General features: G+C 40.5%; 2 protein-coding genes and 5 non-coding genes across 7 annotated transcripts; 1 reads left to right on the top strand and 6 right to left on the bottom strand.

The window, feature by feature from the left end:
• Positions 1-59: 59 nt before the first annotated feature.
• Positions 60-141, bottom strand: Trnas-cga. The gene has a single exon. It is a non-coding gene; the product is annotated as a tRNA-Ser (tRNA).
• A 1,297-nt stretch (positions 142-1,438) lies between these two features.
• Positions 1,439-1,520, bottom strand: Trnas-cga. Its single transcript has one exon. It is a non-coding gene; the product is annotated as a tRNA-Ser (tRNA).
• Positions 1,521-1,776: 256 nt separating this feature from the next.
• Trnas-gga lies at positions 1,777-1,858 on the bottom strand. The gene has a single exon. It is a non-coding gene; the product is annotated as a tRNA-Ser (tRNA).
• A 495-nt stretch (positions 1,859-2,353) lies between these two features.
• Trnas-cga lies at positions 2,354-2,435 on the bottom strand. The gene has a single exon. It is a non-coding gene; the product is annotated as a tRNA-Ser (tRNA).
• A 571-nt stretch (positions 2,436-3,006) lies between these two features.
• Positions 3,007-3,088, bottom strand: Trnas-cga. The gene has a single exon. It is a non-coding gene; the product is annotated as a tRNA-Ser (tRNA).
• Positions 3,089-3,186: 98 nt separating this feature from the next.
• LOC5501522 (minichromosome maintenance domain-containing protein 2) lies at positions 3,187-13,603 on the top strand. Its single transcript, XM_048721491.1, has 13 exons — positions 3,187-3,549; positions 4,187-4,283; positions 4,432-4,485; positions 5,044-5,328; positions 6,637-6,726; positions 7,440-7,627; positions 7,953-7,984; positions 9,425-9,572; positions 10,528-10,661; positions 11,772-11,817; positions 12,064-12,127; positions 12,356-12,414; positions 12,816-13,603. The coding sequence occupies exons 1-13, from the start codon at positions 3,436-3,438 to the stop codon at positions 12,909-12,911; spliced, it is 1,407 nt and encodes a 468-aa protein (XP_048577448.1). The 5' UTR covers positions 3,187-3,435; the 3' UTR covers positions 12,912-13,603.
• LOC5501518 (ammonium transporter Rh type A) lies at positions 13,170-21,748 on the bottom strand. Its single transcript, XM_001622754.3, has 9 exons — positions 21,221-21,748; positions 20,844-21,027; positions 18,794-19,089; positions 18,136-18,299; positions 17,258-17,395; positions 16,706-16,839; positions 16,005-16,186; positions 15,363-15,436; positions 13,170-14,617 (listed from the first exon to the last, which is right to left on the bottom strand). The coding sequence occupies exons 1-9, from the start codon at positions 21,372-21,374 to the stop codon at positions 14,489-14,491; spliced, it is 1,455 nt and encodes a 484-aa protein (XP_001622804.2). The 5' UTR covers positions 21,375-21,748; the 3' UTR covers positions 13,170-14,488.
• Between the last annotated feature and the right edge of the window lie 200 nt (positions 21,749-21,948).

Below are 21,948 nucleotides of genomic sequence, written 5' to 3'. Positions count from 1 at the left end.
CGAATAGCATTTTAACCTCTTTGTTATTTTGATCAGGGATTTTTCAAACAAAAATGTATCGTTGCGGGCAGGATTCGAACCTGCGCGGGAAGATCCCATTGGATTTCGAGTCCAACGCCTTAACCACTCGGCCACCGCAACCTTGGGTTTTTAAAAGGATTGTTGAAACAAAATGAAGCGTTGCGGGCATGATTCGGACATGCGCGGGAAGATCCCATTGGATTTCTAGTCCAACGCCTTAACCACACGGCCACCGCAACCTTGGATGTTTTCTAATAGCATTTTAACCTCTTTGTTATTTTGATCAGGGATTTTTCAAACATAAATGTATCGTTGCGGGCAGGATTCTAACCTGCGCTGAAAGATCCCATTGGATTTGAAGTCCAACGCATTAACCACTCGGCCACCGCAACCTTGGGAGTTAAAAATAGCTTCTTTTCCGATCTGCTATTTTGATCAAGGATTGTTGAAACAAAATGAAGCGTTGCGGGCAGGATTCGAACCTGCAAGGCAAGATCCCATTGGATTTCTAGTCGACCGCCTTAACCACCTTAACCGCTCGGCTACCGCAACCTTGGATGTTCGTCCCTACTTTTCTTAAATGGTAAAACTGCATCGAAATTGCAACTGGATCAATAAAGTATTAAAAATGTGTTTGAAGAAAAAAGAACCGTTGCCGGCAGGATTTGAGCCTGCGCGGTAAGATCCCATTGGATTTCCAGTCCAACGGCTTAACCACTCGGCCTTCGCAACCTTGGATTTTTCAAATAGCTTTTTTACCTCTTTCTTATTTTCATCAGGGATTTTTCAAACAAAAATATATCGTTGCGGGCAGGACTCGAACCAGTGCGGGAAGATCCCATTGGATTTCTAGTCCAACGACTTGGCCACCCGGCCACCGCAACCTTGTGTGTTTAAAATAGCTTCTTTTCCGCTTTGCTTTTTTGATCAAGGATTGTTGAAACAAAATGAAGCGTTGCGGGCAGGATTCGAACCTGCGCGGGAAGATCCCATTGATTTTCTTGTCCAACGCCTTAACCACTCGGCCACTGCAACCTTGGATTTTTCGAATAGCATTTTAACCTCTTTGTTATTTTGATCAGGGATTTTTCAAACAGAAATATATCGTTGCGGGCAGGACTCGAACCTGCCCGCCAGTCCAACGCCTTAACCGCTCGGCCACCGCAACCTTGGATGTTCGTCCCTACTTTTTTAAATGGTAAAACTGCATCGAAATTGCAACTGGATCAATAAAGTATTAAAAATGTGTTTGAAGAGAAAAGAACCGTTGCGGTCAGGATTCGAGCCTGCGCGGGAAGATCCCATTTGATCTCCAGCCCAACGGCTTAACCACTCGGCCTTCGCAACCTTGGATTTTTTAAATAGCTTTCTTACCTCTTTGTTATTATGATCAGGGATTTCTTAAACGAAAATGTATCGTTGGGGGCAGGATTTGAACCTGCGCGGGAAGGTCCCATTGGATTTCGAATCCAACGCCTTAACCACTCGGCCACCGCAACCTTGGATTTTTAGAATAGCATTTTAACCTCTTTGTTATTTTGATCAGGGAACAAACAAAACAAAACAAAAATATATCGTTGCCGGCAGGACTCGAACCTGCGCGGGAAGATCCCATTGGATTTCTAGTCCAACGTCTTAACCGCTCGGCCACCGCAACCTTGGATGTTCGTCCCTACTTTTTTTAAATGGTAAAACTGCATCGAAATTGCAACTGGATCATTAAAGTATTAAAAATGTGTTTGAAGTAAAAAGAACCGTTGCGGGGAGGGTTCCAACCTGCGCGGGAAGATCCCATTGGATTTCCAGTCCAACGACTTAACCACTCGGCCACCGCAACCTTGGGTTTTTGAAATAGCTTCTTTTCTTCTTTTTTATTTTGATCAGGGATTCTTCAAACAAAATGTCGAAACATGTATCGTTCCGGGCAGTATTCGAACCTGCGTGGGAAGACCCCATTGGATTTCTAGTCCAACGCCTTAATCACCCGTTCACCGCAACCTTGGATTTTTTAAATAGCATTTTTATCTCTTTGTTAATTTGATCAGGGATTCTTCAAACAAAATGTCGTAAAATGTATTGTTGCGGACAAGGATTCGAACCTGCGCGGGAAGATCCCATTGGATTTCTATTCCAACGCCTTAACCGCTAGGCAACCGCAACCTTGGACGTTCGTCCCTACTTTTCTTAAAAAGGATTCGAGCCTGCGCGGGAAGATGCCATTTGATTTCAAGTCCAACGACGTAACCACTCAGCCTCTGTAACATTGGATTTTTCAAATAGCTTTTTTACCTCTTTGTTATTTTGATCTGGGATTTTTCAAACAAAAATGTATTGTTGCGGGCAGGTTTCGAACCTGCGCGGGAAGATCCCATTGCATTTCGAGTCCAACGCCTTAACCACTCGGCCACCGCAACCTTGGATTTTTCAAATAGCTTTTTTACCTCTTTGTTATTTTGATCAGGGATTCTTCAAACAAAATGTCGAAAAATGTATCGTTGCTGCAGGATTCGAACCGTCACGGGAAGATCCCATTGGATTTCTAGTCCAACGCCTTAACCGCTTGGCCACCGCAACCTTGGATGTTAGTCCCTACTTTTTTTAAATGGTAAAACTCCATCAAAATTAAAACTGGATCAATAAAGTATTGGAGTTGTGTTTGAAGAAAAAATAACCGTTGCGGGGAGGGTTCCAACCTGCGCGGGAAGATCCCATTGGATTTCTATTCCAACGCCTTAACCACTCGGCCACCGCAACCTTGGGTTTTTTAAATAGCTTCTTTTTTTCTTTTTTATTTTGATCATGGATTCTTCAAACAAAATGTCGAAAAATGTATCGTCCCGTGCAGGATTCGAACCTGAACGGGAAGATCCCACTGGATTTCTAGTCCAACGGCTGAATCACTCGGCCACCGCATGATTGGATTTTTCAAATAGGTTTTTTACCTTTTTGTTATTTTGATCAGGGATTTTTCAAACAAAAATGTACCGTTGCGGGCAGGATCCGAACCTGCGCGGGAAGATCCCATTGGATTTCGAGTCCAACGCCTTAACCACTCGGCCACCGCAACCTTGGATTTTTCAAATAGCTTTTTTACCTCTTTGTTATTTTGATCAGGGATTCTTCAAACAAAATGTCGAAAAATGTATCGTTGCGGGCAGGATTCGAACCTGTACGGGAAGATCCCATTGAATTTTTTACACCAAAAAATTATCGTAGCGGCAGGATTCGAACCTGCGCCTTTGATTTTCTTGTTCTTTTTTTAAATAGTAAAGAACATCTAAATAACATTCACATGTTTTATATGTGAAAAATTGACTTCATCGAAATCAAATAAGATTAAAAGGACAAGCGAGGGTGTTTGGTGTTCTCAAAAGGTTAATGAAGCTATAGGTTATTTAACATTATCAAGTGCTGATGTCTATTTCAGATGAGCTAGTCCGGAAAGTGGAGCTGGGCGGAACGTACCAAATGTGCGTGATGTCCTCTCTCGATGGGACCGATGCTGGCACTACCATCCCTGTCTACGAGGTACACAGTTTAACGTTTGTGGTTTAAAAACACTAAGCTCCATTATCCTACTCTAATTAATTATCTCTGGATCTATTTTGTACCCTGCATGTTCAAGAGTGAAGACTTTTTTATCGGACACCAGGGGCGGATCCAGGATTTCAAAATAGGGGATGGATAATGGCCGGATAGACGGCTTATACAGTAACTGATCCAGTGGTTCTTGGTAGGTCACGTGGATCTAATTTGGCTCGTCAGCAAAGGCAAGCAGGAATGGACATCGACAGAACCTCTAGTCCATCAGAGATCTATTTTTTTTTTTCAAACGAAGTGACTTTTTATTTTTTTTGTTTTACTCAAATCGGAGGGTGGATATCCCCCAATCCAGCCCCCCCCCCCCTCCCCTCTATTCGCCCCTGGACTAGTACAACTAATGGCCGTTAGGCCTTATAAGCGACCCCTGGTCTACTTCACTATACACGATTTTATCATGATTCTTGAGCGCTCTGCTCTGGCATTGTTTGCACGTGGCTGTAAATACTTATATTCATTTATTTATCGTAATTGCGTATGTAATGTTGCTATATTTTCGCATAGCTTACGCGATTCTATAGATAAAGATTAAGATATATTTAACTATATTTGTCTATCATTTCAGGTAAACAACATAGAAAGTGTTCCTTTTCCTGGTATTATATCTTCACCCGGAGATCTATTTCCATTATTGCCCGACTCCATAAGGTTTATCTACAATGGTAAGAAGCTCGTGGGTCTGTTTATCTCTTCGACTTAAGACTCGTTTTGTTAATATATTTTCTCTTCGATTCAATCAGATTGTTCTTGTTAAAGCACAAATGTTTTTTTTTTTGTCAAAGCCATCTAAAATTGTATTTTTAATTTCAGTTAACCAATGCACTCCTTGGAGGTTTGTTGGAAAGATAGTCCGTCGGTTTGGTGGTAAGTTTTATTGCGTTGCCTTACGATAAGACGCGCAAGCCAACTATGATTTAAGGCCGGGTAACTCACCGAGGGAAATGGTTTGTTATCATCATAATCGTCGTCATTATTATACATTGACTTTCTTAGAGAATGCCAATCAACCACTCCTTTGTTTTTGTTTGAAATTGAAAATACAACGGTTTATTCGCAAGGAAACCTCAAAATAGTCATCCACGATTGAAGTCTGATACCTAATTAACGGTATTTAATTGAAAGCATCCCAGTCCCCTCCTTGATAAGCCGATGGAAATGGATTCTTTGAGTGAGTCGGTCTTGTGTGGGAGCGTATAATGGCGGCGAGATTGGCCTTCTTCGAACTTTACCTAAACTTGCCTAAACTCATATTATTACCTTACCTCACCTAACCCAAATTTCATCTCACCTTATACTAATTCACCTCACTTCACCTTAATCTTCCCCACCTTACAACATCTCATGTTACTCTATCATCATTTCATATAACCCTACCGTAAATTTAACCTCGTCTTACCTTATCCTACCTTGTTTTGTACACAGCACAAATCTCTAAATGCGAGGAACACCTTTCAGTCAAACTAGCACACCTTATGAGCCTGGTTCTACTGAACGAAAGATCGGACATTCTTCATGCAAACAATCCCTCCAAGACAGATATGGGAATCTTGAATTTACTAATTACGGGGCCAGATCTCTTGACCCTCCAGCGACTTACTGTCTTCTCCACGTCATTTGCTGACCGCCTTGTTGTGCACTCCGCTGTCAGTGAATTGTTGGCTCAAGTGTCACGTGATCAGGCAGGCACTGGAACGTATTCTGTCGAAGGTAAATACAAAGTACTGATATCTTTAAAATTCTTAAACATGGAAGTGTTAAATCATTTAGATACACTCACTAAATACTCACTCGCCGATCTACCCATCTACCTACCTTATCGAACCCATCTAACTACTGACTAGCTTGCTCGCTTACTTTGAGATTTATTCTCGTAGTTGTCCACATTTCCGGTACATCAGGGCCGTAGCAGTGGGTGGGGCACTGGAGGCATGTGCCCCCACCCCACCCAATATTTTTAAAAAATATAAGGAAATTACCAGTAGGAGCGTGTCTGTCCCCCACAATATTTTCGTACGTGGTCTGCCAAGGCTCCGTGAATAGAGTATTACACGTTTAGTATTTCACGTTAGTTCTTTTAAAAAAAGGGGAAGTTTGTTACTAGCATAGATGTCCTTATAGGATTCCAACACTTTCTTTAAAATGATAGCTTCCATGGAATGTTCTAGAAGGATGCCAACACTTTCTTTAACATGGTCACTTCTATGGAATGTTCTAGGAGGATGCCAACACTTTCTTTAACATGATCACTTCTAAGGAATGTTCTAGGAAGATGCCAACACTTTCTTTAACATGGTCACTTCTATGGAATGTTCTAGGAGGATGCCAACACTTTCTTTAACATGATCACTTCTAAGAAATGTTCTAGGAAGATGCCAACACTTTCTTTAAAATGATAGCTTCTATGGAATGTTCTAGGAGGATGCCAACACTTTCTTTAACATGGTCACTTCTATGGAATGTTCTAGGAGGATGCCAACACTTTCTTTAACATGATAGCTTCTATGGAATGTTCTAGGAGGATGCCAACACTTTCTTTAACATGGTCACTTCTATGGAATGTTCTAGGAGGATGCCAACACTTTCTTTAACATGATCACTTCTAAGGAATGTTCTAGGAAGATGCCAACACTTTCTTTAAAATGATAGCTTCTATGGAATGTTCTAGGAGGATGCCAACACTTTCTTTAAAATGATAGCTTCTATGGAATGTTCTAGGAGGATGCCAACACTTTCTTTAACATGATAGCTTCTATGGAATGTTCTAGGAGGATGCCAACATTTTCTTTAACATGATCACTTCTATGTAATGTTCCAGGAGGATGCTAACACTTTCTTTAGCATGATCACTTCTATGGAATGTTCTAGGAGGATGCCAACACTTTCTTTAACATGATAGCTTCTATGGGATGTTCTAGGAGGATGCCAACATTTTTTTTAACATGGTAGCTTTTATGGAATGTTCCAGGAGGATGCCAACACTTTCTTTAACATGATCACCATTATGGAATGTTTCAGGAGGATGTGTGCTACTGGCAAGAGGAGGAGTCTGTCTAGTGCCAAATTTGGCAGTTCTTAACAAAGACCAGAGGGAGTCGCTGCAAAAGGGTAGATATGGGAGCCAAGAACAAAGAAAACCTCTTTATAACGGGCACCATGAATGCAGAGGAAGATGTCCCTAGTAGTAGGAAGTGTCGTGTCGGATTTGTGTTGCAATCCTTCATCAATACCCGCCCTGCAAGTAAAATCCGAAACGTTGGCGCATCTCTCGACATTTTTTCGTCTGCATTACATATTCGTTTATCCATTTAGCGGACCACTTTCTCTTAGGAGGCTCGTCTCATTCATTAGAGCCGAGAGGGGGTCCGTCCCGGATATGGGCCTCCACTACGAACTTGAGTGCGAAATTAACGGGGTTTACGGTAAATATTAGAGAGCTTAAGCAAGTCAACACGAACGGCATCGGCTAAACTGCAGAATACCCGTCCACTTATTTGCATTTTCCTTGTATTTACTGCCTTGTTCTATAGAAATCGAGGTGTGAAGTCTCAGTGTTAACTCTTTGTGGACGGTTATTCTGCAGTTGCTCCACGGCATCAAAGACGGCGCGCGCGCTCACGAATTGCTGAAAAACGGCGTTGACGTCTGTGACCGCGCGCGTAGAACGTAAAAAATAGGGAAAATGCCGTTCGAGACTTCCTGTCACGGACGTCAACGCCGTTTTTCAGCAATTCGTGAGCGCGCGCGCCGTTTTTGATGCCGTTCGTGTTGACTTAGTTAAGCTCTCTATTAATGCCTAGGCGAACCCGTTCTTTGTACAGCTCTAGAGAACAAGCGTGTGGCGGTGGACATCCCGAAGCGCCTGACTGGCACAGCGCGTGCACAACAGGAAGTCGCCCCAGCCCTGTGTACTGTCTGGGCATGTGCTCAGCCAAGTCATGCCGTGCGACCAACAAGCTCCCACGGGGCCTGGGACAGCATAAAATTCTCGCAAATTGAAATAGCACAGGTGAGGTCAATATTTAAAGAAAAAAATAATAATTTGCTTTGGAGGATACATTGTATTTGGCATTTGGCTGTTATGGCGAACTTTTGGAGAACTGACCTGTGGCCAACAACAGCCATCGCCCATCGGCCAGTTCTGCCTTATAGGCAAAATTAATCAAATATAATAATAACTCTAGCTCGCGGTCTTTAGAAGTGCCCACGAGAACCGGGACTTTTACCCAAACTAGGCCGGAAACCGGGATTTTGGTAACAGGGAGCGGATTTTTTTTCTGAAACAGTTTTTTTATCTTGTCATGATTGACTTCATGCTACTCTTATGTTTTCAGGGACTGGAAGGACTTGGCCGTGCCTTTATAGAGTAAGCATCAACCAAACGTTGAGTACGCTGAATTAACATTTACTTTGGGACGTAAAATGACGACTGCAGAGTGACAATGTGGCCCAGAACACACCGTTTTGGTTCGGTTAAGGTTTGACCATAGAGCGGTTCCACATTAAACTTGGGTTGGATCTAATCGTCAATTCAATTTCGTGCGTAATATCAGCCGAACATTTCCATGAATGTTAACTCCCTGCTATACTGATAAGAAATGTCAATCGAATTTCATCGTGCCTTACGATGTTAATTGGTTTTACAAAAAGATGCTAAGGATCTGCATTAAAAATAACTTATCGTTTCGGGCTTCGACTTCATCGATCATAAGATATTACTATCTAAGTTATCCTGTTCTGACATGCACTCTAGCTTAGTAAGGTGGGTTGCTGCTTTCCTATTAGAAAGGTCGCAGTCTGTCCAAATAGGCACGTTTAAATCTCAACCTAGAAAGCTTAATGGGGGCATCCCACAAGGCACAAAATTAGCGCCTATATTATTTGCTGTAATGGTGAACAAGCTTGTCGACAAATGGAGCTTGAGGGCAAAGTTTGTCGACGACCTTACAGTAATGGAAGTTATTCCCAGGAATTCACCATCAATAATGAGGTATATTGTGTCGGATATTCAAGAATTTGCCAGTAATAACAACATGCAACTTAATCCAACGAAATGCAAGGAGATGCGTGTAAGCTTTCTTCACTACAATAGCTGCGAGCTTCAACCCATTGCCACCGGTGGCACCTATATTGAGGAAGTGACATCATTTAAGCTACTCGGCGTGTACATTTCCAACGATCTGACATGGGCTGCTCACTGCGAGTACGTAGTGAAGAAAGCTAACAGGCGCCTTTACGCAATAAGGCAACTCAAGAAGAGTCGTGTCCCACAAGGGGACCTTGTTAGCATTTACTGCTGTCTCGTGCGCTCTATCCTGGAGTACGCATGCGTAGTCTTTGCCAACCTTCCAAAATATTTATCGCAAGATCTGGAGCGGATCCAGAGGCGCGCTTTGGCTATCATATTCCCATTTATCCCCTATGCGGACGCGCTGGCCAAGGCTGGTATTCCCACCCTTGAGGAGCGCAGGAAAATAGCATGCAGTAAGTTTATCCGTAAGGTCACTCCTGACAATCCACTCCATCTCCTAATACACAAACGCATAATTAACCAGTCCTCGCACTACAACTTAAGACCTAAAGACCATGTCACTCTAGCAACCAAAACCGACAGGTTCGGAAATTTTGTTAGCGTAAAGTTTGCAACCTCAGGCTTGGAGTGAATTATCAATATATCATGTGTAAATTATATGTTAATTATATATTTATATGTATGCGTAATTGACCGTCACTGTAATTCAGTCCATGGACTGCGAAAGTGAAAAATAAACTAATTATTATTATTATTATTATTATCTGTCATCAGCCGATTTGAGCTTGCGCTATTCATCAACGAGCCTGAGGGATCCCATGATGCCAAGCGAGGTGGAATAACCGAACCTGCCCTTATCCGTGCCATAGGAGAAGGGACCAACGATGATGACAGCTCACTTGGCGACGAGGATTTGCGCCTTGTGAGTAATCTCCCTAACTTCCCAATATCGCCACTCCGAACCAAAGGGCTTTGTTATCCTGATACTACTTTAAATATCCCGGAATCGACATGTGACAACTAGGATGCGTGCGAGGCTCATGATTTCCAGTACTAAGACAGAAGTCTGACTATTTCCAATGGCCTCCAGCTTGACTACTACTTATCGCACTAATAACCCCGGCGGCGAAGATTTGTGTTAGGTGTGTGACTTCTAGTAATATGGAACTGTGTAATAATTAACAGGAGGGGAGGGGGGAGCTAAAAGAACTTCGAATAATGAAAAATTCCGTAGAAACCCCCCTTCAACTGCGTCAAGTTTAGCTCTGACCCCCTCTTGTTCTTTAAAGCTTACGAAGACCCCCCCTCCTACATTCTACCTGTAGTCACTTGCTTCCTATTGCATTCTACTTCGGTATGAGGATGAACATCAGCACCGCATAGCTTAGTTCGACTAAACCGCCAAATGTCCGGGAAACGTTGAAAAAAATATATCTTGCCTATATACAGTTAAGGACCTACAACCGCAAAGCGTTTCGTCGGATAATCTGGGAATTTCCTTTTTCTGGAAATGGCCAAGAAGAGAGCTGGAATTTTCTTTATAATAATTAAAATGGATTGAGTAATATTTGTCTAAAATGGTTTAACACAGGCTCATAAACCTGAGATTGTTTTACGCGGCGGTTCGTTTATTTCATCTAAGAGATACTTCCCTTATGCTTGTCAAATCCTATCCTTTTGTGTTGGTTGCTTACGGGAGCCCGCTTTTTGAATTACGCTATTACGCGGATATTATACAGCCGGCACCTCGTATTTTTTTTAATTTTAAGTACCTCAAGTTAGCTTCCAGGCTACAGGTTACCTTCAGCGCCGCCTCGCATGCGCTATTACGCGGATATTATACAGCCGGCACCTCGTTTTTTTTTTTTAATTTTTAGTACCTCAAGTTAGCTTCCAGGCTACAGGTTACCTTCAGCGCCGCCTCGCAAGCGCTATTACGTGGATATTATACAGCCGGTAGACGAAGCAGGATGGCAGAGGGAGACTTCCCACTGAACGCACTCAAGACACTGTAAGAACCCCCCAACATTCAAGCACTTATCATAGCGTAACAGAGGGAGACTTCCTACTGAACGCACTCAAGACACTCTAAGCACCTCCTAACGGTTCAAGCTCTTTTCATAGCGTAACAGAGGGAGACTTCCCCACTGAACGAACTCAAGACACTCTAAGCACCTCCTAACGGTTCAAGCTCTTTTCATAGCGTAACAGAGGGAGACTTCCCCACTGAACGCACTCAAGACACTCTAAGCCTCCCCTAACATTCAAGTACTTAGGTAGCGCATCGAGGGAGACTTCCCACTGAACGCCCTGAAGACACTGTTAGCACCCCTAACATTCAAGCACTTATCAAAGGGTATCAGAGGGAGATTTTCCACTGAACGCACTCAAGACACTCCAAACACCTCCTAACATTCAAGAGCTTATCGTAGCGTAACAGAGGGAGACTTCCCATTGAACGCACTCAAAACACTCTAAGCACCCCAGTCCCTTAAGATTCAAGCACTAACGTAGCGTGTCTAAATGAGACTTCCCACTGAACGCACTCAAGACACTCTAAGCACCCCAGTCCCTTAAGATTCAAGCACTAACGTAGCGTGTCTAAATGAGACTTCCCACTGAACGAACTCAAAACACTCTAAGCACCCCAGTCCCTTAAGATTCAATTACTAACGTAGCGTGTCTTAATGAGACTCCCCACTGAACGCACTCAGGAAACTGTGATCCCCCTAGCATTCAAGCACTTTTCGTAGCGTCTGCGTTCTTTGATCCAATCCTAAAAGATTAACGTTGAACGGCGACAGTGGCATAATAAAATGGAAAATGTCACCCCAAATAGGAGACTATGAAATAACGTTACATCTCTGTGGCACATTTTCCTTCCTTTCCCATCAAGGACGTGGTTGTAGATAGATCTTGATATGATATTTTGATGACACCAAGACACTGGTGGGGCTGATTAGGCCTCTTAAATCCTTAAATTCGCAAAAACAAAACAAAATCACGATTCTCGCAACCCTCGGGAACCCAGGGCTTCGTAACGCTGACCTCGATGCCCTGGGTTCCCGAGGGAGGATTCTCGCCCTCTGACACCGCCACTAAAACTTGACATTGATTACAGGTTTTCGTTAGCTGCAGCACATGCCCGACTGTCGCTTCGTGAAAAGGTACAACAGACAATAGTTGACAGAATTCTAGATATACTGTACTTTGATTGACCATTTTCATTTTCAATCCAAATAAAGATAACATTTCCTAAGATAACTAAGTCAACAACAATTTGCTATTTCTTCGCGTACTTGATCACTCCCTCGATTTCGCGCGGATAAAAAACATTATTATGCAACAGGTAATAGGAATGGGTGTTGACGAGGAAGCCTGTTGGAAAGGCCACTTATTGAATGTTTTACCAGGTCATCGATGAGGACGTGGTTATTGCCGTATTGATGTTCGAGACCACTTTGAAGACAAGTAGGGGTAAGTCAACCTCTTTTCTACAGGTGGGGGGGATCCTCGAAAGAATCAATCAATCAATCTTTATTGAATATTTTAAATGTATATACATCCTTGATAACTATGTACGATAAGCCCCCAAATACCACCAAAATTAAAATTACTTCCGTGTGAGTTTGTGGAACACAATCCCATTTTTGTGGTGTTTTGGACTTGCAATAATGCTGATGGTTCTTGCAACACACTCAACAGGGTTCTGCGTGGTAGGACTACATCACGGGTTTAGGCCAGACTATCTCATGCTCTCAGAGGTAAGCAACTTGTTTTCAGTTATCTCGCCAATTATAGAATAGTTAAGGAAAGAGGTTTGTACCCACGGAGTGAACAGACACATAAAAATAAAATCCTGTTCCGGTGACACGAATCCATATTATATTCCCTGCAGAGAGTTTATTGGGACGACGTGATAAACGAAATCTTTTTTTAAGCAATTTCCTAGTGCTATGTTAGACATCGTCTACGTCAATCCAGCCAATCAAAATTCTATAAATTTACTGTTTATGAAAGGAAATGATTTTTAAAGGTGCGTGCTTCTGTTACGAGAGCCGAGAAGGGCCATCAGAATTTTTGACTTCTTAAGTGCCTATTTCGGAGATATATGATAATAATTACCATCTAAATAATTGTGCTTTATGTGTTCGTTTCCTTTTAGGATGAGCTTAAGTTGAGACAGTTTACATATCAGTTGCAAAAATTCTGTTCATCGTTTGCACCCAGTCTGGGCATCACCAGACCACGTGAGGAGTGAATGGATCATTGTACTTGGAAAGAGGGAGGCTGGCGAGAGCATCTGATTGGATGGAGTAGATGGAATGGGGTTTGGGCAAAGGGTGAAGCTAATTATAGTAGACCAGGGGTGGATCCATGGTTCGAATGGTAGTGGTTTAGGGTTTTGTAGAATATCAGCCCTCTTGGGAGGAGAGAATATAATAACAAATACCTTTTTCTTTCTAAATTACTCGCACAGGGAAGTGTCCTTAGACCAATGAATTGAAAAGATTCCATATTAACGATTTTCAAGATTTATTGGCTTTTTTATTGACATTTGAAAACAGAAAAAATATACATATATTGTTTTAATTACCATCTCTGTACAATCCATCCATTTCATATATATTACTACTTATATTTATCATTAATAAAAAAGATTGATAATAAACACAAAAACATAAAATAAAATAAACACAAAAACCTTCTTTCAAAAAATGTTTTTCTATACTCTACACAACCCCTATCAATTTAATAAAAACGGGAAAAAACAGAAAAATATATATTGTTTTAATTACCACCGCTGTACAATCCATCCATTTCATATATATTACTACTTATATTCTGAATTCATAATTAATAAAAAGATTAATAATAAACACAAAAACATATTTAGCAACCCAAAACCTTCTTTCAAAAAATGTTACTCTATACTCTTCTCTACACAACCTCTATCCATTCAATAAAACCAAAAAAAAAAAGAATTTTTTTTTTTAATTTTTTAAATTACCATCGCGGTACAATCCATCCATTTAATATATATTAATACTTATATTCTGAATTCATAATTTAAAAAAATAATATACATAAAAACATATTAAGCACCCCAAAACCTTCCTTCAAAAAATGTTACTCTATACTCTACTATAATCTACAAGCCGGTACCCAGGATTTTAAGCGGGGTGGTTCGTTTTCCCATTTCAGCGGACCAAATTCCCGGTATACCCCTCTCCTGGCCTTATAACATTAGGCAATCAATCTTGTATTTAAAAAGATTTTTTCTTGTTATTAATAGGGTACTTTTTAACATATAGCAATAATAAAGATAAATATTATAAAAAAAGATTGTTATAGTCATTTTAAAGACATATTGATGTGCACCTCCCACCAAACGTTATATATTTTTGTTTGCTCTGAGCGGACCTTCAAGTCGGCTACAGGCATGTCTACACTACCTCTATCCATTCAATTAAATTAATTCCCTGGCAACAGAACATGGCTGATATCATGTCAGTAAATGACAGTGTCTTCCTGTAACATTGGCTAACAACTCCCTTGTTCCCAATTCAACTGTGCTTAGATATACCCCTCTCCTCACTCTGTGTTTACTGGTATAGCTTATTGCCCCAGCCCCCCCCCTTCTAGGAAATGGCATGACTTTGTGGTCTCCCATTCTGTTTTAAAAGTAGTGGTATGGCTTTCTTGTCTTCAATAGTGTGTTAAAGTGGTGAAAAAGCTTCCTGGTCTCCCATTGTGTATTAAAGTAATGGTATGGCTTCCTGGTCTCCCATTATGTGGTAAAGGTATGGTACAAGCTTCATGTTCTCCCTTCCTGGGCTAAAGTGGTGGGATGGCTGAAGATGGGGTTTCCTGGACACTTGACATACCACTGCCTAGTCCTCCATTGACTGGACAGTGAGGTGGTAAAAGAAGTCCTTCATGAGTGGGGTAATAATCCTCAGGAACCTGAAAATTTGATAAGTTAACTACCATACCAAACCAAACATTCTGACATGTTTCAGTTACCAAACATTTTGACATGTTTCAGTTACCAAACATTCTGACATGTTTCAGTTACCAAACATTCTGACATGTTTCAGTTACCAAACATTCTGACACGTTTCAGTTACCAAACATTCTGACGTGTTTCAGTTACCAAACATTCTGACATTTTTCAGTTACCAAGCATTCTGACGTGTTTCAGTAGTGGATCTAGGGGGAGGGTTTAGGGAGTTTAACCCCTCCCCTCCCTTTGGGCTGCCAGAAAGCAATATGTAACAAAAAAATTACCCCCTTCCCCCTTTAGTGAAAAGCTAGATCCGCCCCTGTGTTTTTCTTATATTAGGTGTGTACCCAGGATTGACTGGTGGGGGTGGGGGTGCAGTATCAGGTATATTGAAAAAGGATAGCATTTCACAAGCCTTTAATATAGAATGACTGACATTTTGGCGGACAAAAGGGGTACGCCCACACCCTGTGCACAATCCAGTGAATGCACCCCCACAATAATCACTCTCCCTTGGCTACAATTATGGATAACTATTTGAAATTTGCAAATGTTTTCTAGACAAAACTGACTTCATCTCAGCATTAAATCAAAATCTATTTTTAAATGTACAGTAAAGCATATAAATAATACATATCTTTGGATTTGCTTTAAATTTAAAAACAAATACTTTCATCAAAATATTGAAAAATGGTAGAAACAAACCTCCCAGTAGTGCAAGTCATCATACATGCGGTCCTCTGTCATAGGGTCAAAGAATGACTGCTTTACTATGAAACCTATCAAAATATCAATCATGTTATAATAGCTAACTGATATGCATATTTCAGGTATTCCTTGGTGTTATGGAGAGCTTTGTATTTGGTGCTCAAGGCCTTTGTAATCTGTTTCATTGTCTCATTCTAAGGTCTTTGTTTTTGGCTTTTGTTCCATTGTGTTTTTTGGTGCTGGTGCTTCGTAACACCAAGAAACTACCAAATATATAAAAACTCCTAGCATAGTGTTGTGTATGAATATCTGATATGGGAAGACATCAACTGAAATATATTTTTTAAATAGGAATCTAACAAATTCTCATTTTCATTTTTTTAGATGAAAATATATAGCAAATGCCTTATTTTAATTAAAAAATATAACAAATGTCTTTTTTTTAAATAAAAATATAACAAATTAATTATTTTAAATAGAAAAAATATAACAAATGTCTTTTTTAAATAAAAATATAACAAATTAATTATTTCAAATAGAAAAAATATAACAAATGTCTTTTTTCAGATGAAAATATGACGAATGATTTATTTTTAAATAAAAATAAAACAAATGTCAGTGTTGCTTCTTTTTACAAACCTGTTATAAGCCCTCCCATTGATGATACGGCAAGCGTCATTACCAATGCAGCACACTGGTACCCAGCTTGTTCCGTGGCAGTGCGACCTAGCCCCGCCCTTGCATCAGGGACAAACTGCACAAGTTCCAGGTACTGGGTACTGTTTATGACTGGAGAACGGGCAGGGAATACTGTATACAGACTGAAAAGAAGAGGTGATTATTTATATCTCAATACCAAAGGGCTTTGCTATTGACCAGGGGGGGGGGGGGGGGGCTGTGACTAGGTGATTGATACCAATTAATTTTACCTAATTGGTACTAAATTATCTAATTTTGTGTATAGTACCAATAAGGTATACAGGCGCGTATACAGGGGGGCACCAACCCCCCCCCCCCCCCCCCTTTGGCGGCCAAAAATAGGGTAATTTCTTTAATTACTATGCTTTTTTCTATATGATGCCTATGACTGCGCCCCCCACTCGGCCAATCCTGGGAATGCACCTGGTATATCTGCCCACTAATAGCTTAAGACACCTTTAGTTGCGCCAAAAGGCCCTAGGATAAATGACAGTTTTAGGGGACGTGATATTCTTAGTCTCCCTTACAGCCATCTGCATGTGTCGCAAAAGCACTCCAATCCCCAAACTTCATGAAATCCTTAGCTATAGAAGGATTTCAACATACAAATGTCACACCAGGAGCGTTCAATTTCCATGTACCTTGTTTTGTATTGTCCAAACCCTGCCAGACCCGATGACACAATGCTAGCAATGGCTGCTAAAATGCCAGGCATTCCATGGAGACTGTTAACACCACATGTGTCATGGATGTGTAGTGTTCTTATCAACCAGGGCTAGAGATCATAAGATAGACATGGTTACACATATCATGTACGAACAGTGTTCGTATTAAACAGGGCTTCATTTGAACTATACTACAGTGGTGGCAGAGTAGTTCCAAAAAAAAGGGGGGGGGAGTGGAAGCTGGGAGGGGAAGAAGTGGGTGGTTTCAAGGGGATGGGTGATACCAGAGTAATGGGTGATACTCACCTAGAGTACTGGTAAAAATGAATACAAACAGTTTAAAAAAATCAACATGTATAACATCCTCCTTTATCAAGCCATCGATTTAAACATGCTTCATTTATAATTACATATGTAAACCCAGCCATTCGCACAAAAAGGTGGGGGGGGGCAAGCACCCTCTACCCCTCCGGGTCTTCCGCAAATGTACTATTATTTTAACTGAAGGTGGATCTACTGTATAATCACCTGTATATATTTGTATCCAATTGTACTGATGATACCGCCAACCATCCCAAGCAGAATAGCTCCCCAAGGGTGGATAATCATTGATGCTATCGTCCCAACTGCCACACCACCAGCTAGAGTCGCATTTTGTATGTGAACCTGAAAGTGATCAGTTCACGTAAATGGTAAGTGATTGAGTGATGTGTTGTTGATTCTCTTACAAACATATTCTTATACACCCATTTCAAATAGGGTTGAACTAGGAAAATGTATGTGTGGTAACATGCAGTGTTTCATGGGTATCAAATAATAAAATAAGCGTAAATAACAACAAACATAGGTTGAGAAAGCTTTAGCATTCTTGTTTACTATATGTGCCTTAATGTTCACATGGCATTCAGAGACCAGGATCCAGCCATTTATATGTTACCCATTAGCCACTGCGGGTTACGATACATTGATTTGCAGTGGTGCAACCTTGATTGAAATAGGTGTATACTGATGTAAACAATAACAAGGAAGCTGATCGATGGCTGACTGATACTGTTCAACCACCATTAATACCATTATTATCATAAATAATCATCATTGCCAAAACAAAGAAACATCATCATCAACTCATTATCACTATTTTTATTTTTGAAATTAAAACTGCTGTCCCAACAAAATAATAGTGTTTAGAGTGTTCTAAGCACAGGGGGGAGATCTAAACATCTTTAATGACACCCTTAAAACATTGAGAAGAATAAGCCTTTCAAAAATAGGAGTGTTTTTCAGTTGATTTCATTATAAATAATTATCAGTGATGATAACTATATGAAAACCTGTTAGAAGTATTTTTAACATCAAGTTAAACTAACTCTCAATGATCATGGTGCTAATTGAGTACAGCCGCTTACCATACTTAGCTTAGATGCCTTAGTCACTAAAGATGAGAATGCAAACACAGTAACACAGCTTGCAGCCATGGCATAGTATGTGTTTACTACAGCTCTGTGCCGCAATACTCCCTGGACTAGAATGGAGTTAAAGCTTGGCCAGTAAACCCAAAGGAAAATGGTACCTGCGAGAGAATAAAAAACTTGAAATTACTGCAATTTGGAGTATTAAAAAAAAACTTGCAAAGATTTCCAAAATGCGAGAACTGCTTCTCACTTCCATCAATCAAGAATCGAGTTTGTGCTGGAACATTATTCCCTTGATTGGTCAATTGCTGTGAGATGCAATTTGCAAATTGTTGAGAAAGAGAACAGGTTTCTTCCATTATTTAATATCTCCCAGCCAGTGAAAAGTTTATGTAATTTCACCACTTAATCAAGACTTGTTTTTAGAATGGCCCTTCAGAGTCCAAGCTACATCTAATAAACTAATCAATGTCACTAGTTCATACCTACCAGTTCCTTGGCTTAGAGAATTTAAACAGGCTTTCAGCCTAACCTTTTGGCAAAAAAGACCTCATACAGATGTTGTATTTCAGACACAATCTCCCAGTTTTCAATACTATTTGAGTCTTTTGGTTTGGCAGACATTCTGCAGGCACAGGTTCAATACACTTACCTAAAGTGGCAAAAAGGTCAGATGTGTATCTGGATGCCTCCTTTTCGTGAGCCACAGAGTTCTTATTATAGAGTACACGAGCGACAGTGAGCCCAAAATATGCTCCAAAAGCATGCACCAGCACTGCACCCCCAGGATCTACCGCTTGTAAATAAGTTGTACATATTGTTCTGTTTATGGTGTAGAATATAACCTCAATGAATGACATTAGGAGAAGTTGTAGGCTGCTTGTCTTGCCGAGGACTGCACCAAATGAGACGAGGATGGTCACTGCAGCTAGATCGCCTTTGATCATACTAGAAAAACACAAACTAACAACATCAGGCGATCACCTTTGATCATGGTACAGTGGAACCTGGAACGATAACCTCTATTTTACGATGGCGTTCCTTTCTCCCGGCGGAATACAGTGAAGTGTATAAGAATTTACCTCGATTTTACGATATTGGATACAATGATATTCTCGATTTACGATACAAATCTGTTCTCCCAAGCATAATTTTAACCTCGATACAACGATATTACTGATTGTGTCTATCAACACAGAGAGAAAAACTCAAGACAACACACACGTACAGTACAGTTAATCTATTTTTTTACTTGACAGATCTTGTTAAATGCAGATTACAGTCTGATAGAGAGTAACTGAACAGTCCTCCACAGAGTACGGTTACAATATTATTATTTTGTAAAAGTTTATAATTAACCCGACCTTGCTACGACCCTATTTTCAATGGATTCGCCTTTATATCGTAAAATCAAGGACCTCTTTGCAATGATACCTCTATTTTATGATACATTTTCTTTCTCCCGAGGCATATTGTAAAATCCAGGTTCCACTGTACTATGCAAACTATAACATAAGATGAATAACCTTTAATCATACTAGTAAAACACAAACTAAAAACATCAGACCATCACCTTTGATCATACTAGTGAAATGCAAACCATAAACATTAGCCAGGTCACCTTCGATCATACTAGTAAAACCCCAACTTTTTTTTCACGTACAGTACATTTAATCGATTTTTTCATTTAACAGATCTTTTTTTATTAATAATTTAAATATTCCTTTTTATCAATGTTTCTGTAAAATACAAACTAACAACATTAGATGATCACCTTTGATCACAATAGTAAAACACAAACTAAACAACATCAGACAATCACCTTTGATCATACTAAAAAAATGCAAATCATCAACATCAGACGATCAATACAAACAGGCACGTGGGCAGGCATCCCCCTTGGCGGCAAAAAGTGGATCATCAAGCAATCTTCAAATACTAACCTTTTTCCATATGATAGCTATGATTGTACAGCCCCCCCCCCCCCCCACCCCCCCTTTGCTGGTGAACAGTGGGTAATTTCTTATTGAGGAATCTTCAAATACTATGATTTTTCATAATACTCATGATTGTACAGTCCCCACCCCATCCCCCCAGTCAATCTTAGTCTGGCAAACCCCACCCTGGCTTCAGGCCTGTCCACTGGAAAATGCATCCCTGATCAACATGTATGCATGAAATGAAAAAAATGGATGAAATGGAAATTCCTCTTGAAGTGACCAAATTGATTATAATGACAATTTAAAGGGGCATTATTTAGTAAATAAACCCCTTTTGGCGGCTGGGATATCGGCGGATAACGTCCTAGGATGAGAAATGGTACGAAAAATAAACAGTTGGCTGAGAAGCGAAGTGAAGCTCAGCCGAGAAGCAAGTTTTGACTGCACTATTCGCAGGACATATATCAGTTTGGGTGGAAGTTAGCACCTGATTATTGTCCTGTGAAAATGTACACGTGACCCGTATCGACCAATGAACGTGCGTGAAAATTCAACAATCAGACATAAAATGAGTTATTATAGTAACACAACTATCAATACTATCACTAAGTATTTGTTTGTTTCAAGATTAATATTATTTTGTTAAAAAGACTTGCGTATGTGTTTAATGAGAGTATAAACGCAATATAATGTGGTTTTGTTCTCGACCACTTAACCATGAAATAAATGTCATGTTGCGCCATTTTATTGTCTATTTCTCACCTGTCAATGTCAAGTTGAATTTTATTATTCTCCATTTCAAAAAATCCCTGCATAAGTGTCGCCCACTCCATCACAACAGCGCAGATGAGGAAATTATACCCCAAACCGCTAAAACCATACTTCTTGAGGAAAGTCATTAGCAAACCGAACCCGACGAGCAGCAAGACGTGGATATCTTGAAAAACTATGAGAAAAGTAAGTTCGGTGTTAGAAATAGTTTTCTTTTTTTTTTAGTTTTTTTTTTTATATACAGCGTCAACACACGAGTGTATGCTAAAGTTAGAATTGTCATCCCAGTAACTGTGAAAATTAAGTGGTTGAACTGTGGAGTGTCAAAATGATAGCCGCCGGTTATACTATCCGCTTGTAAAATTTACCTGGAAAATCCGTATTGATTTTTAACGTATTCTGTGCATCTGGAAGAACATCTTTACTGTAGTCGACAAACACAACGAACAGGATAAGAAGGAGACCCTGAAATAGAATTAAAAGGCACGGAAATTTGCCTCTTCCAAAAGTATCGTCCGCCATCTTTGCGCGTCTCGGCGATCGACAAGCTTGTGATTGACGTCTGGGGGAAACCACAGGAGGACCGCAAACAACTAAGAGAAAACGCGTTGAAAAACGTCTCGAATCAAAGTTTCTATTCCCCGGGGCCCCGCAGGCGTTTTTAGGCAGAGAGGGTTTAGGGTTAGGCCGACAGTGCTGAATAGCGCATGCGCGTGCTCTGGCGAAAACAAGCACAATCGTACTGTTGAAACATTCGAGAAAAGGTACAAAAGGCTGACTTCAGTCGCTGATTTGACTAACTGTACAGCATTAAAACCATACTGTACAAAAGATGACAGATTTGTGTGATAATGAGCGAGTCATAAAGAAAATTATAGCCTTAGGTTTGGTCTAGTTTTCTTAGCATTCGCCAAAATGTGACAGTTCGCCGGTAAAAAGCCGCCATCACCAAACAAAAAGGCTGGTTTAACCGCGCGGTACTGGAACTAGTCTTGCGTTTTTCAGCACTGGCGGTTAGGCCTACTTAAAAACGCCGTGGTTGGAGTTGAACGATGCTGCACCATTTTCTTCCTCTAAAGTGAAAATCGGTCAAACA

Source organism: Nematostella vectensis, chromosome 14, assembly GCF_932526225.1.
Source record: "Nematostella vectensis chromosome 14, jaNemVect1.1, whole genome shotgun sequence".
NCBI classification, from domain to species: domain Eukaryota; kingdom Metazoa; phylum Cnidaria; class Anthozoa; order Actiniaria; family Edwardsiidae; genus Nematostella; species Nematostella vectensis.
This window is presented reverse-complemented; position numbering and strand designations above follow the sequence as displayed.